The sequence below is a fragment of the Alligator sinensis genome, unplaced genomic scaffold (assembly GCF_000455745.1).
Source record: "Alligator sinensis unplaced genomic scaffold, ASM45574v1 scaffold1093_1, whole genome shotgun sequence".
Lineage (NCBI taxonomy): Eukaryota > Metazoa > Chordata > Crocodylia > Alligatoridae > Alligator > Alligator sinensis.
Genome location: NW_005842538.1, coordinates 924,904 through 938,004, shown reverse-complemented (window position 1 = coordinate 938,004; position 13,101 = coordinate 924,904). Strand labels below are relative to the sequence as shown.

The 13,101-nt window shown below is 40.4% G+C and overlaps 1 protein-coding gene across 1 annotated transcript in view; it reads right to left on the bottom strand.

Moving 5' to 3' along the window:
* SCAF8 (SR-related CTD associated factor 8) overlaps positions 1-13,101 on the bottom strand; it is a 92,231-nt gene that overhangs the window by 18,860 nt on the left and 60,270 nt on the right. Inside the window, 5 exon segments of the mRNA XM_025213569.1 lie at positions 3,609-3,709; positions 7,141-7,334; positions 8,521-8,633; positions 8,788-8,919; positions 12,569-12,686. Coding sequence (XP_025069354.1) covers positions 3,609-3,709; positions 7,141-7,334; positions 8,521-8,633; positions 8,788-8,919; positions 12,569-12,686 — 658 coding nt within the window.

The following is a 13,101-nucleotide window of genomic DNA, read 5'->3' as shown; positions in this document are numbered from 1 at the left end:
GTGGTGGGTGTGTTGGTTGTGTGTGTGGGTGTGTGTGTGTGTGTGTGTGTGTGTGTGTGTGTGTGTGTGTGTGTGTGACCAGCCCCAAGGTTTATGATTACAGTGTTTCAATCTGCCTAATAAACTAGAATTTTAAGGATCCCGAGTTGGACATTTGTAGCCAACAATATCATAGTCAACATTTTTATACCCAAGTTAGTCACTGATTTTCACTTCAAGCAGTCTGCACACATTGGTCAAATTCTTTTAAGTGCATTTTACCTCCCTGGTGAAATGGAACTCCATACACTGGATGTTGTGAAAAACTGTCATTTTATTTAAACAGGATCAAACCATTTAGATGCATGTTTTGTCTTTTTTGGCCAACTGGCGTGAGTCTAAGGAAGCTAAGTCCACTCTTAAATAGCCAGAGGGAACTCTTAACAGAAAATGCAAAGAAGGTAGAGCTACTCAACAACTACTTTGCCTCAGTCTTCACTTAACAAATTAGGCTGCAACCATACAAGTAAGAAGGATTATTTGGATAAGGAAGGAGACACTGAGGGATGAAATAACAAAAGAAATATTCAGAAAGCTTTTGACTAGTCTGAACGAGTTCAGGTCAACAGGGCCTGATGAACCTCATCCTAAAAGTACTGAAGGAACTGGCAGACGAAACCGTGGAGTCCTTGGCAATACTATTTATAAAGTCATGGGAAACAGATAAGGTACCAGAGAACTGGGAAAGGGCCAACATAGTGCCCCTCTTTAAAAAAAAGGCACAAAGGTGGACCCAGGGAACTACAGACAGGTTACCCTGACCTTGATACCTAGGAAGTTTTGGAGCACTTTTGCAAGCATCTGGAAAAGGGAAGACTGATCATGAGCAGCCAGCATGGATTTACTATGAATAAATCGTGCCAGACAAACTTTCTCTGACAAGGTAACTAGTTGAGTACACGGAGGAAACACTGTATTCACTGTGTATCTGAACTTCAGCAAGACTTTTGACAAAGTCCAGCATGAGCTGCTCATAAACAAACAGAAAAAACATGGGCTAGAAAAAACTACTATAAAGGTGGATAGACAACTGACTCAATAGCTACAAGCAAAAGGTAATTTTAAATGAAGCCACGCTGAAATGAGTCACAGGTACAATCCAGATGTAGGGGAAAAGAGTTTAGGAGCAAAGGGTCTACAATACCAGAACTCCAGAAGGAGAAACATGGGTAGAGCAAGAAAGGAGCAAAGCTGGAGGCAAGGGAAAAGGTCTAAAGCAGAGGCAAGATAGCAGCAAGGCAGGAGGCTCCCAAATAACCAGGCTACAAGTAGTGTTGCCAGGGCAAGGCACAGGGAAAGTGGAAGGGTTTCTATAGCCCTCCCACCAAGGACCTGTGCCTTCCATTGGTCCACCTAGGTCACATGGTCACAGGAGAGCCCTGGCTGGGCTGGGTCCATCACAGTCTGCTGCTTGGTAGCACCACAGTCTAAGCTTCTGCCTTTGAGTCAGGACAACCCAGGTTTGAGCCCCAGGAGTCCCAACAGAATGGCAGGAGGTTTCAAGTGAAGTCCCAGAGAGGTCTGTCTTAGGTCCAGTGTTGTTCAACACATTAATGATTTGGATGCTGGAATAGAGTGGTTCTTGAGTAAATTTGCAGATTACAGAAAATGGGGAAGGACTGCAAAACTGGAGTACAGAAGCACAATTCAGAAAGATCTTGATGAATGAGAAAGCCAGGTTGGAACTAACAGGATAAAGTTCAATATGGACAAATGCAAGGTGCAATTCCTCAGGAAGAATAATTCAAAACACACATACAAGAAAGGTGACAACTAGCAGGATGATAGCATTATGGAGAAGAATATGGGAATCTTGATGGATCACAGACTCAATAGTAGCTGCACAAAAGATGAGTGCAGTTTTGAGCTGCATCAATAGGAGCATCAGGTTTAAGGCACAGGAGATGACAGTCTCTCTTTGCTTGGCACTGGTTTGACCTCCTCCAGAGTATTGCATGTTTTGGGCTCCACATTTTAAAAAGGGAATAGAGAAGTTAGAGAGGGTCCAGAAGCAAATGACAAAAAAGATAGAGGACTAGGAAAACAAGCCACAAGAGGAGAGGTTGAAGGGAAGAGGCATGTTCAGCTTGTGGAAAAGGCACTTAGGAGGGGAGAGGATAACAGTCTATATGTATCTGAAAGCGTGCCCGAAACAAGAAGTAGAACACCCTTTTTTCTCTTGCTACAGAGAACAGGATGTGGACCGATGGCTTGAAGTTGCAGCATAGTAGGTTAAAATCGTGCATTAGAAAAAATATCCTCACTGTTAGAAGAGTGAGGCAGTGGAATAGACCACCTAGGGAAGTTGTGGAATTTCCATCACTGGAGATGTTCAAGAAGGGGTTGGATAAGCACTGGTCAGGAATAATCTAGAAGCAGCTATGCCAATGTTCTACTATGGGTATTCCCCATGATCCTGGGCTTGCTGGTTGCCACACCAGACTGGGAAGGATTTTTTTCTCCTATTGCTATGTCAAGGTTTTTTCACCTTCCTCAGAAGCAATGGGTGCTGGCTGCCACCTGGGGTGCAGATTTTGACGGGGGTGTGCTGGTGCTCTTGCTGGGACTAATACCCATAGCTTCCTGGTCTTGCCCCTCCACCACTCAAGGTCAGACCACAATCACCACATTTGGAGTAAAAAAGAAACTGACCACAGAGTAAAAATTGGTACAGACTGAGGGATTCTGTCTTCCTCTGTAGAAGGGGGCACAGCCCTTTTCCTTGGATCTCCTGGGTGTATTTTAACAACCCATACAGCAGCAAGACACTGGCAGCTCTTGACCCTGTGCTTTTTCTGTGGCAGGCTATGGTGCTATACCTTGTGGCTATGTGACAAGGTTGACCATAGTTTTAGTAATAGGTTAGACAAGGATTTGTGTGGGGCTGTATATATTGGGATGATCCTGCTTCTGGCAGGGAGCTGGAATAGATGACCCCCAAATGTCCCTACCAGGCCTAATTTTCTATGATTCTCTGCGTGGGGCTTATAAGAGATGGTCTGGAAGTTTAGAATAGTATTTTAGTTTGCTAAGACATCTTATATTTAGGTCAGACCCAATTAACGGACACTTTCAAGGGGTCTGATACAACATAGATCCTTCCAGGAAGAACAGTTCTGTCCCTCCTGTTTTGTTGTTCCTGTAGAAGACTTCCAAATCAGTGGTTGTGAGGACCACAGCCTTTTCCCAGACAAAACAAGAACAGATATTACTGCCAAACAATGTGGCATTTTGAGAGGGATAAATTTTGCAATTTTGTGTTGGCTTTTTCAAGTAGTCATGCTGATGGATGCAGTGGAGGGAACCTTGCACATGCAGTGCCCACTTGACCAGGCAGAATGACTTTTCTTTTGAATTGTCAATATTGCTAAATAAAAACAAACAAGTGTAGATCATGGCTAGGATTTTTAAAAAAGAAAAAGCATGCCAAGGCAGGCTCCTAAGTCTAAGTGTGTTTTCTTACATATTATATACATGTTATTATGGACTACAAATTTGCCAAGTGTACCATATAGAACAAACTGGTCTAAATTAATATATGCAACAGACATTAAACAGTGCTTACTTACATTAATAGACTCTATTTGTCCAAATTCTTCGAACAAATTAGTTAAATCTTGCTGTGTAGCTTTCTTGTCGACTTGACCAACCCAAAGAGTAGTACTGCAGACTATCGAGAGACATTACAAAAATTAATGTAGTGCTTTAAAATTACAGTTCTGAAGTGATTTAGAAACAATTAAGCAAAAACTCACAGATCAAAGTGAAAATTGTAAATATTTTACCCAGTCTGTAGAAGTTAAGTGCAGTAAACAAACAAAGAGGCTACATAATTTGTTTAAAGTCACATAGTGAATTAATGATGAAGCAAAAACAACACTCAAGAAGCCCCAATTCCCTGGCTTCTGCTCTTACATGGAAATTGAGGAAGAATCATAAAAATATTTTGTCAAGGTTAGTTCATTTTTAATTGTTTTTGTAACAAAAAAATGCTTCAGAAGAAACAAATGAATGAAAATAATGAAAGCATATTTTAATAACCAAATGCATCAACATTTTTGACTGATCTGTATCTCATGAAAAGCTTTGTGCTTACAGTACATTTTATAGAACAGAAAGAAGCATACATGAAAAAGAGCATTATGACTAAATTCTGAATGACTCAAAAACAGGTATTTTTACAGAAACTACTCACCTTTAGGGTGACCTGAAGTGTAGGTCAAAGGAGTGTTTTTTCTTTTAAACACTCATATTGAGTCTCCCTTTCCTCTCAACCAGAAGACAACCTTTCCTCTTGATGGTCACCAAGGAAAATCTCAGTACACATTAGAAGGGTACGGTTAACCTGGGCCTGCAGATATTTATCCATAGTCCCTTGTTTCCTCCTGTTTTTGTCCATCCCATCTTCCTAACAAGAACAGAATAGATCCAGGGTCCAACCTCCCACTTATTCCTATCTCAGACAAATTCCAAACCTTCACTGTTACTTTTATATCAGGAGTGTCAAACATCTGGCCCATGGGTTGGATACAGCCTGCAGAGCTGCTACATCTGGAAGTTGGGGCATGGCTTGCCAAGAATTTGGGCCCCCTTGGCCCCCTTGGCTTTGGTCATCAGCAGGCAGCAGGAAGCCACTGCAACCCCCAGATCCCTACCCTGGACCCACTGCTACCACAAGACCCCTCCCCTACAAGCAGCAGATCCTCACCCCCAGACCCCTGGCCAACTCCAGCCTCACTGCTGCCACATCCCTTGATGACCCCAGACACCTCCCCGAACCACATGCCACAGGCTGGAGCCGATCTGCAGGGAGCCCTGCAGTCTGGATTCAGACCAAGGCCCCAGGGGAGGCTGACACCCCAACTCTGCATAGCTCTAGGTCAGTTGTATTTTCACCTGAAACAGTTCCAGTTTTCCCAAATCCTTCCAATGACCAGAAGAATACCAATTCTTCAGTCTTTCAAATATTATAAAATGCATCCATATAATTTTTCTACTGAAGTGGGGAATGTGTCACTATCACTGGCTACTTACAGGAGTTGTGTTTCTATAAGGAGAATCATTACTCTCTCAGTAGAAACTAAAACCATTCAGCATCTTCCAGGGGAAACTTGAACCCTCTGGGAGAAAGATCTTCCTGGTGATAACCTGGAAGATCTCCCCATGAAAGAAACTCTTCTATAAGAATGAATGCCTGTACATTTACCACCACTTCCTCCATCTCATCTGGGAGGGTAAAGGGGCAGTGGGGTAAAGCCTCCTCCACCCCACCCCAATCAGGAATCCACTGCTTAAATCCCTCCCAGACTTGTCTGGGATGGAACTGGAGCAGCTGCTGTTCTTCACGCCTTTCCCAGGCTGGGACCATCCTGGTCTGGGAAAGGCATGGAAAGCAGGGGGACTGTGCCCCCTCTCTGAAAAAGACTAGAAATGCACACCTGGTTTAAGGACACTATTTCATAGAAGGGACAACAGAAATAGAGAGATGAAGGCCAAAATAAGTGGCCACAATTTGCACAGCATCACATAGTAGGTTTCTAGTAGAGCCAGGAATGCATTCAATTCTCCTGGGTCTTGCTTTCATTGCTGCAAGAGGGTGGAATTTGTGACCACTTAGACATTTAAAACTACAACCAGCCTGATAACACTGGCTGTGAATTCTATAGACATACAAATTCATAGTTACTGGCAATCAAACTGGTGCACATTTTCTTCAGCTAAATGGTATTTTGTGAAAGAAGCTCTCCCCCCTCCCTATTTTTCCTTCTTCCTCCATCTCCAGAGTGTTGGTATTCACTGCACCAGGAGTGTCAAACATACAGCCTGCAGGCTGTATGCAACTTGTGGAGCCTCATTATCTCGTCCCTAGTGCTGCTCCAGGGTTTGAACTGACCCAGATCAGCCCCGGAAGAAGGGCCTAGGGTACATACCACATACAGTCCCTGTTTCAGCTGCTCTGGAAACCACACCACACAGTGCCTGCTCCAGCTGGTGCAGGACCAGCACTGTTATGTGGTGCCTACAGGCACTACATGCAACCTGGGTTCCAGACCAGCTGGAACAGACAACACATGCACTGCAGTCCTGGATTAGCTGCTAGGGGTACTATGCATAATGCTGTGCTTGCTCCAGCTGGTTCAGAATCCATGCCACATGCAACACCTGCTTCAGCCACTCTGGGCTCTGCACTGCACACAGCACCTGCCCCAAGCACTCCGGGACACGCACCAAAATCAGTGTGGATCCTGGAGTGGCCAGAGTGAGTGAAGGATTGAGCAGGGTCCAGGGTCCCTGGACCTGTTGGCCCAATCCAACCAGTGGACCAGCCCCAGGTCACTTATCCAGCCCGTGGGGCCATGTGGTTTTGTGAACTCCTGTCCTAAACAATAAAGAAGTCTGGCACGCCCATTTGCTGCAGGCATGAAACCATTGCGAGGATACTTCAAAAAGAGTAAAAGGAAAAGAGGCCTTTAATTCTTCTACCTAGAAAGGGAAGACAGTATAAGAGATAACCAATGAGGAAGAGAGAACCCTGAGAATGACAATGCAGGTGATACAAAAAATAAAGTGGTGAGCTGTGGAGGACCTAAAGTGCAAGCACCCCAACAAAAGAAAAAAAATCTTCATTTGTGCATGTATGCAACAGAGAAAGAGTGAGAGGAAAAACCAAGTTTTCAATAATAAAAACAAAAAGCAGTATTAATAAACCACAGAAGGCTTTTGAAAAGAAGGGCTCAGGAAGGTTTGTAGGCTGGAAGCACAAATGTTCCCGCCTCATCCTAAGATGGTTGAGAAGAAATGATGAATAAGAACCTTCTACTGCCATTTATCTCCTTGGAACAGGACGCAATGCAAAAAGCCTCTGATCAAAGGGTAGGGCAGAAAGAATATCCTCATACAGGAATCCACTCATCATATGACCTCAAATTTGCATGACAATCTCTTGACAGGAAAATCAATCTGACTATAAGCATTGTAGAAGGAATGAAAAATTCAGTGCAGAAGAAAAACTGTTGTAGTCCCATTTATGAGACATCAACTAGGCCACCATGTTTTTTTGTAACTCTTAAGATATTAAAATGTAAAATAGCTGTTACATACCACTTAGTGTTTTGGACCTTATAGGAGGCAATCCTTTCTTCTGCCTCTCTTTTTCCCTTTCCCTAGCTCTTCTTTCACTGGAGTATGACCGAGATGACTTCCTTTTCCTCTCTCTTGATCTTGAGCGTGAACGTTTTCTGTGTTTACGTTTTCGAGAACCAGACCGTGACCTTGACCTTCGCTTTCTTGGTGACCTAAGAAAACAATTCATTTCAGTACCGAGTGGGAAAAAAGTGTATTCCAGTTTTGTTTGTTTTTACAGTGTGGACTTCCCCTAAAGTTTATCCAACTGTTTGGAAAATTAGTTAGGTTTTATTTTATTAATATAAAAAAAAAACTACTTCTGCCATTAGTGTCTGGAGAAGAAATAGAAGGTCTAGTGCAATGGTTCTCAACCAGGGTGCGGCGGCACCTGAAGTGCCGCAAGATCCTTTTAGGGTTGCCTTTGGGTGCCATGCTATATTCGCACTGTTAGGTGTTCCAACACGATTCACAAGATGTAACCAGAGATTTCAAATAGGATTCCATAGGGTCAAACACACTGATACAGACTTCTGATCTTTCTGAGTTTTTTTGTAAGAGTTGCTCTATTATTTATTATTGCTTATGAACACAAGAGTTGCTCTATTACTTTTCTAAGGTCAAAAAGCGAAAGCTAAGAGCTGGCATTTTCCAGGGGATACCTCAAGTCTAACAAGGTTGAAAAACACTAGACTAGTGTGAGGCTAAAATAAAGAAACTGCAAAATTTAACTGCAGAAAAATAAGCATTATGCTAAAAATGTTGTCTAAGCCCCCCCCCTTTTCATTTTTTAACTAGTCTCTTTTATTAATTTAATTTTCAGGTAACAAAAATAATCCAAATGAATGCAAAATAAGCTGTCCGGTTAAGATTTTTTTTTGACTGTTTAAATGTATATAGTGGCTGCTTACACGCATACAAACAAAAAAATGGCTTTATTTTAAACTCAGTGCACTGCCACACTGAGCCCAGAACATGCCCAGAAGAGGCACTGCATTAATCTGACCTGGTTTGTCCAACATTTGTATAGATTGGGCACTTCAGCGGGAGTTTTTTGGCAGTTTTATCTAATAGCCGATTGAATCAGCTTTAGATAACAGCACCAAAAAGCCCTGCTGAAGCATGTGATCTATATAGATGCTGGGGAGCTGGGTTGAACTAAAGTACTGCTTCTTCTGGTAAAGCACATTTTTACCCCAAACCTCTTAGCAGCCTATTTATTCATTTCCAAAATAAATCAGGCCTTTATTCAAAGTTAGAGAATTTAGAACAATACAACTACAAGCATACCAACATACGTAATGCTTTTAAAATAGAATAAAGCTGTTTGTACTTGAGCTATAAAACTCATTACGAAACCTTGAACGAGATCTTGAGTGTGTTCTTGATCTTGAACGAACAGCCGATTTCTTTTCTTCCTGTTCAAAAATCTCCTCTTCTACTACATCTTGTCCTTCATCTATATCCATATCCTGAGTTTGGAAGTAAAGAGAAATGTTAACAAAAATACACAAAATATACACTGATGTTAAGATGTGTACATTTTTATCCATGTAGAAAATTGTAGTATGAGTCATGTTTCTCTTTTTATACTTCTGTAATTTAATTATAAATGACAGGATTTACCTGTTGCTGAATATCTATCGAGTCATCCAGGTTTGCTTCTACTTCTAAAAACTGCTGTTGGCTACTTCCTTGTGATGGTGATGCGGAATGCTCTGAACCAAAATTTCCTTCCTGATTTTCCTCTGGGCTTGCCTGCACAACAAATAATATATTGCATAACAAATGTATCAAGTTAAACTAAATGTTTTGGCAAACAGAAGCTTCACAAAAAGGTATATAAGCATGACTACTAGAAAATTTTTGAATTACAGTTTATTATAAATGTCTACTGTTCTTCATCTTACAGTTTACGTGCAAATATAGTTAAACCTGCAAGACTAATCAGCTAAGTAAAATCAGAGCAACTTGATTTTCCTCCATTCCACACTGCATACATCATGGACTTTCCTTACAAAAACAAACAGATAACTTAACCAACAGATTTTTCATTCCAAATGATCTAATACCAATATCCAGTCAGGGGGTTTGCCTATTCTAGATAATTAAAAGTATGCCAAAAAAAAATTAAATACTTACCCCCTGAGAGAATATACTAGTCTTGAAAACTATATGAATAAACATACATATAAATATTCAAATCATTTTAAAAAATCTTACCTAAGTGAATATCAATTTATTAACACTGCAATAAATTTAATCAAGAGCCTCACAATAATTTAAAATTAGGCCAGTGTGATATTTAAAAACAAAACAGTTAAGGGGAGACATAGCATGGCACTGGACTATATTTTATGCCAGAATATTCACTGCAAGAAATGCAGCAGTGTACTTGGAACTCAAAAATACCACAAAACTTATTTCATAAAATAAAGTTTAAAGAGCTAATTTACTAGAAAAGAAGTATTTATAAAACTACTGATGTTGCGGACCAACATAACTTTAAACTGTTTTAAAACAGTAAAGGACAATCTGCTGAACATCAATATGCATCAGCTGTTCCAAACTAATTATAATGTCTCCGTCTTTATATACCAATAAGTGAGTTAATGCACTGTAATTTGAAACCTGAATGAAACAAATTTAGAGTGGTTTAGTGCTACTTATACTCATATAGGAACAGACAGATGGAGTTGCATCACAATAAATTATACAGGTATAATGTAATACTAATGAAACTATTACATTTGTCCACAAACTTACTCAATTTTAGCTTTGGAGCATATGTTTATTAAAATGTATTCCTACAATAAACAATATGTATGCATTTTTAGAATGTTAGTTGACATATGTGATACTACAGCTCCCCTTGTTTAGTTAGTACAAACTTAAGTTTTTCCCTAAGATTTTCTACTGGAAAAAAATCAGAGATTTTTAAACGCAATTCTGAAAGATGCTACTTCAAAAATAAATAAATGCCTTCGTAGTGTAATTCTTCTAAAAGACACAAAATAAAATCTCACTTCTTTTTGAGAGACTGGGAAGAAACTCTGTTATCATTAATAATAATTTGCTGCCTCTGTAAGGAAATAACAAAGAAGTCTTTCTAGTACCCAAAATACTGGAGAGAGAGAGAGAGAGTGTGTAAAAAACAATTTAAAAGTGGCAAAAGGGACAATTCCAAGCAAAACATAAGCTTAGCATTCACATAATCAAAGTTTTAATTTCACTTATGTAGCCATTACAAAAATATATAACTGTTATTAGAACTATTAATAGTTATTAGAAAAGGAATCAAAATCAACAGGTGAGATCAACGAGGGGGGCCATGGGTAACATGTATTTTGTCCAATGAAGTGGATCAGTTGTGCTGGGATGCTGTGCTGGCCCAGATGATCTGCTTCATTTAGAGACATCTATTTCTAGCCCGTCTTTGAACGTCTCCAAAGTGAAACCATGGACAATACAGAATCTAGTATTTGTTCCACCATTCTTTTTTAAATATACAGGTATTTAAAGGATGTCAGCAACTTCTCATTACACTTCCACTATGCTTGAAATGTAGTTCCTTATACTACCTAGCACCCACTATTCTGTGGTAGAATTTTGAACAGTATATAGAGTTACTGGTACAACTTTCCTGTTCTACTAGCTTACAAAGGAATGCAAACATGTATATAATAATAAAATTCTCCTTTTTTCCTGCTTAGTATATATGCCTTCCAATGCTGCCATTACTTCCCTGAACCTAACAATGTGTGGTTTTAAAAATTGTTTTCTTTAAAACTATTTATCTTCTAATAATCTCTATTCTTCCTTTTACCAATTCCTACCTTATTTCTCGTTCCTACTGTCTGTCTAACTTGTCCTCCCACTTCCCCTGCCCTTTGCCTTTTTTCTTTTCCAGTCTTGCCTCCTTTTCTGTTCTTTTCCTTAGTCTGTCTCACCAGGGCTTGAACACAGGATAAAAAAAAAAAAATCTTTATAATGTACTATGGGGACTGGAAGTCACTCTACTTCCATTTTGGAATCTTAAAAGGCATTTCCTAATAATGTACATCAATAGCTCCCTATAATTTTACAATCTGAAGAAGACTGTGTCCATCTAGCAATGTTTCAGCATTTAAGGCCAGACTAGAAATATTTGGTCTGGCTGTCTCTCATAAATAGCCATTAAGTTTAATAACTAATAACATAATTTTTGTTCCCACTTTTTGCATTCGAGGTCACAAATTCAAATACCCATAAAGCTATGGGAAGTGGAATAAATATGGCCATACCATTGAAAATACCACAGCAAAATCTTTCAAGGATGATCAAGTTGTTTCTTTTTAATCCTGCCTCAACGCAAGGGTGTCGACCAGGGGTTGGCAACCCCAGGCATGTGTGCTAGACCATGAAACATATAAGGCCATTTTGCTCGGCACACAATGCCCGGCTTGGGCTCTGGGTAGCTGCTGCCAGACACAGAGCCCAGGTTGCTTGCAGCATGTGGCAGGGAGGCTTCTAGTCCTGCTGCAAGCAGCCCTGGCTCCGTGGCTGGCAGCTGCTGCCCAGAGCCTGGGCTCCATGTGGCAGGCAGCTAGGAGGCTGCAACTGGTGCACCAGGTCCAGAGCCTTGGCCCAGCTCTGCAGCTGGCAGCACATGGTGGGGAAAGGGCCAGGGTTGCACTGCCTTAGGCCCCTTCCCTGCCATGCACTCCAAGGTATGCATGCAGACACCAGCACCACAGAGTTTGGGCTGCTTGCAGCAGGTGGTTGGCAAGCTGCAAACAGCTGCACGGGGGTCCGGAGTCCTGGCCTGGGGGTGGCTGCATGCACACCTTTGGGCACACGGTGGGAAAGAAGCCGGGGGTAGCATCTTTTGCTCTATTCTTTCTAGCTATTGTAGTGGCAGTCTACACTTGGTTGTCTCCTTCTTAATCAGAACAGACTGTCCACTTCAGTGTTTTCTGTTACTGCTCTGAACTGGGATGAAATCTGACACAGGTGTTAAATAAAATGCATTAACAATCCTGCTTTTTTTTTGTTTTGTTTTATGTACCATGGCAGTTTGCAGGCTTTCTAAAAGAGCAGGAATTTTTTTTATTATATTTCTATTAATAGGTTCATTAATGGGGTATCATCTCTGCATTTCAGTTTAAGAACCATCTTTCTGAACTTAATAAACAACAAACCAGTGTTAAGGTATCTGTTTTCTAACTCATTTTTCTTCTATATATATTTTACGCATTGTTTTATATATTAATTGTCCCTTGTTCCAATCATCATTTGTTAACAGTTTTGTTATTATAAAAGAAAGCTTTAGGAAGAAGCCATATTTTCTTGTTCTGAAACACGGTATGCATTTTTACTATTGTACAATATTAGAATTAGTATTATAGCCACAAGAGGGAGTAGTTACCTTCTGAGGCTGTTGTTGCTCAAGGAGTTGCTGCCGGAGATGTTCTAAATTTTGTTGTTGGAGCTGTTCAGCTAGTTGATGAAAAAGTGAGTTGTTCACAGATTCAGATACTAGAGGCCTAAAATAAAATAATTTTTTAAAAAGTTAACTTTTTTCCCCCCTCTCAGTAATAGCCAATTAAACAAATGTTCATATTCTAAAAATGTCATACTCTTATCTATAATTTCATACATGAGGACATTAGTAATACAACTCCCCTACTTTTGATCTTCATCTCATCATACCAACATGTAAGGCTGCCAAATGATTAAAAAAATTTGATCGTGATTAGTTGTGTGATTAAAAAAATTAGTCGCAATTAATCACGATTTTAAGTGCACAGCTAAAAACTCAAAATGATAAGAAGAAAAACTCAGATACGCAAAATTATGCAGGTATTTTGTGTGGTATGGAGCCCAGGGAAGGGGCTTCCTGCATACCCTGGCAGGATGTGGGGTACTGTGTCAGGAGTAAGACACAGCAGCAGGGCTGGG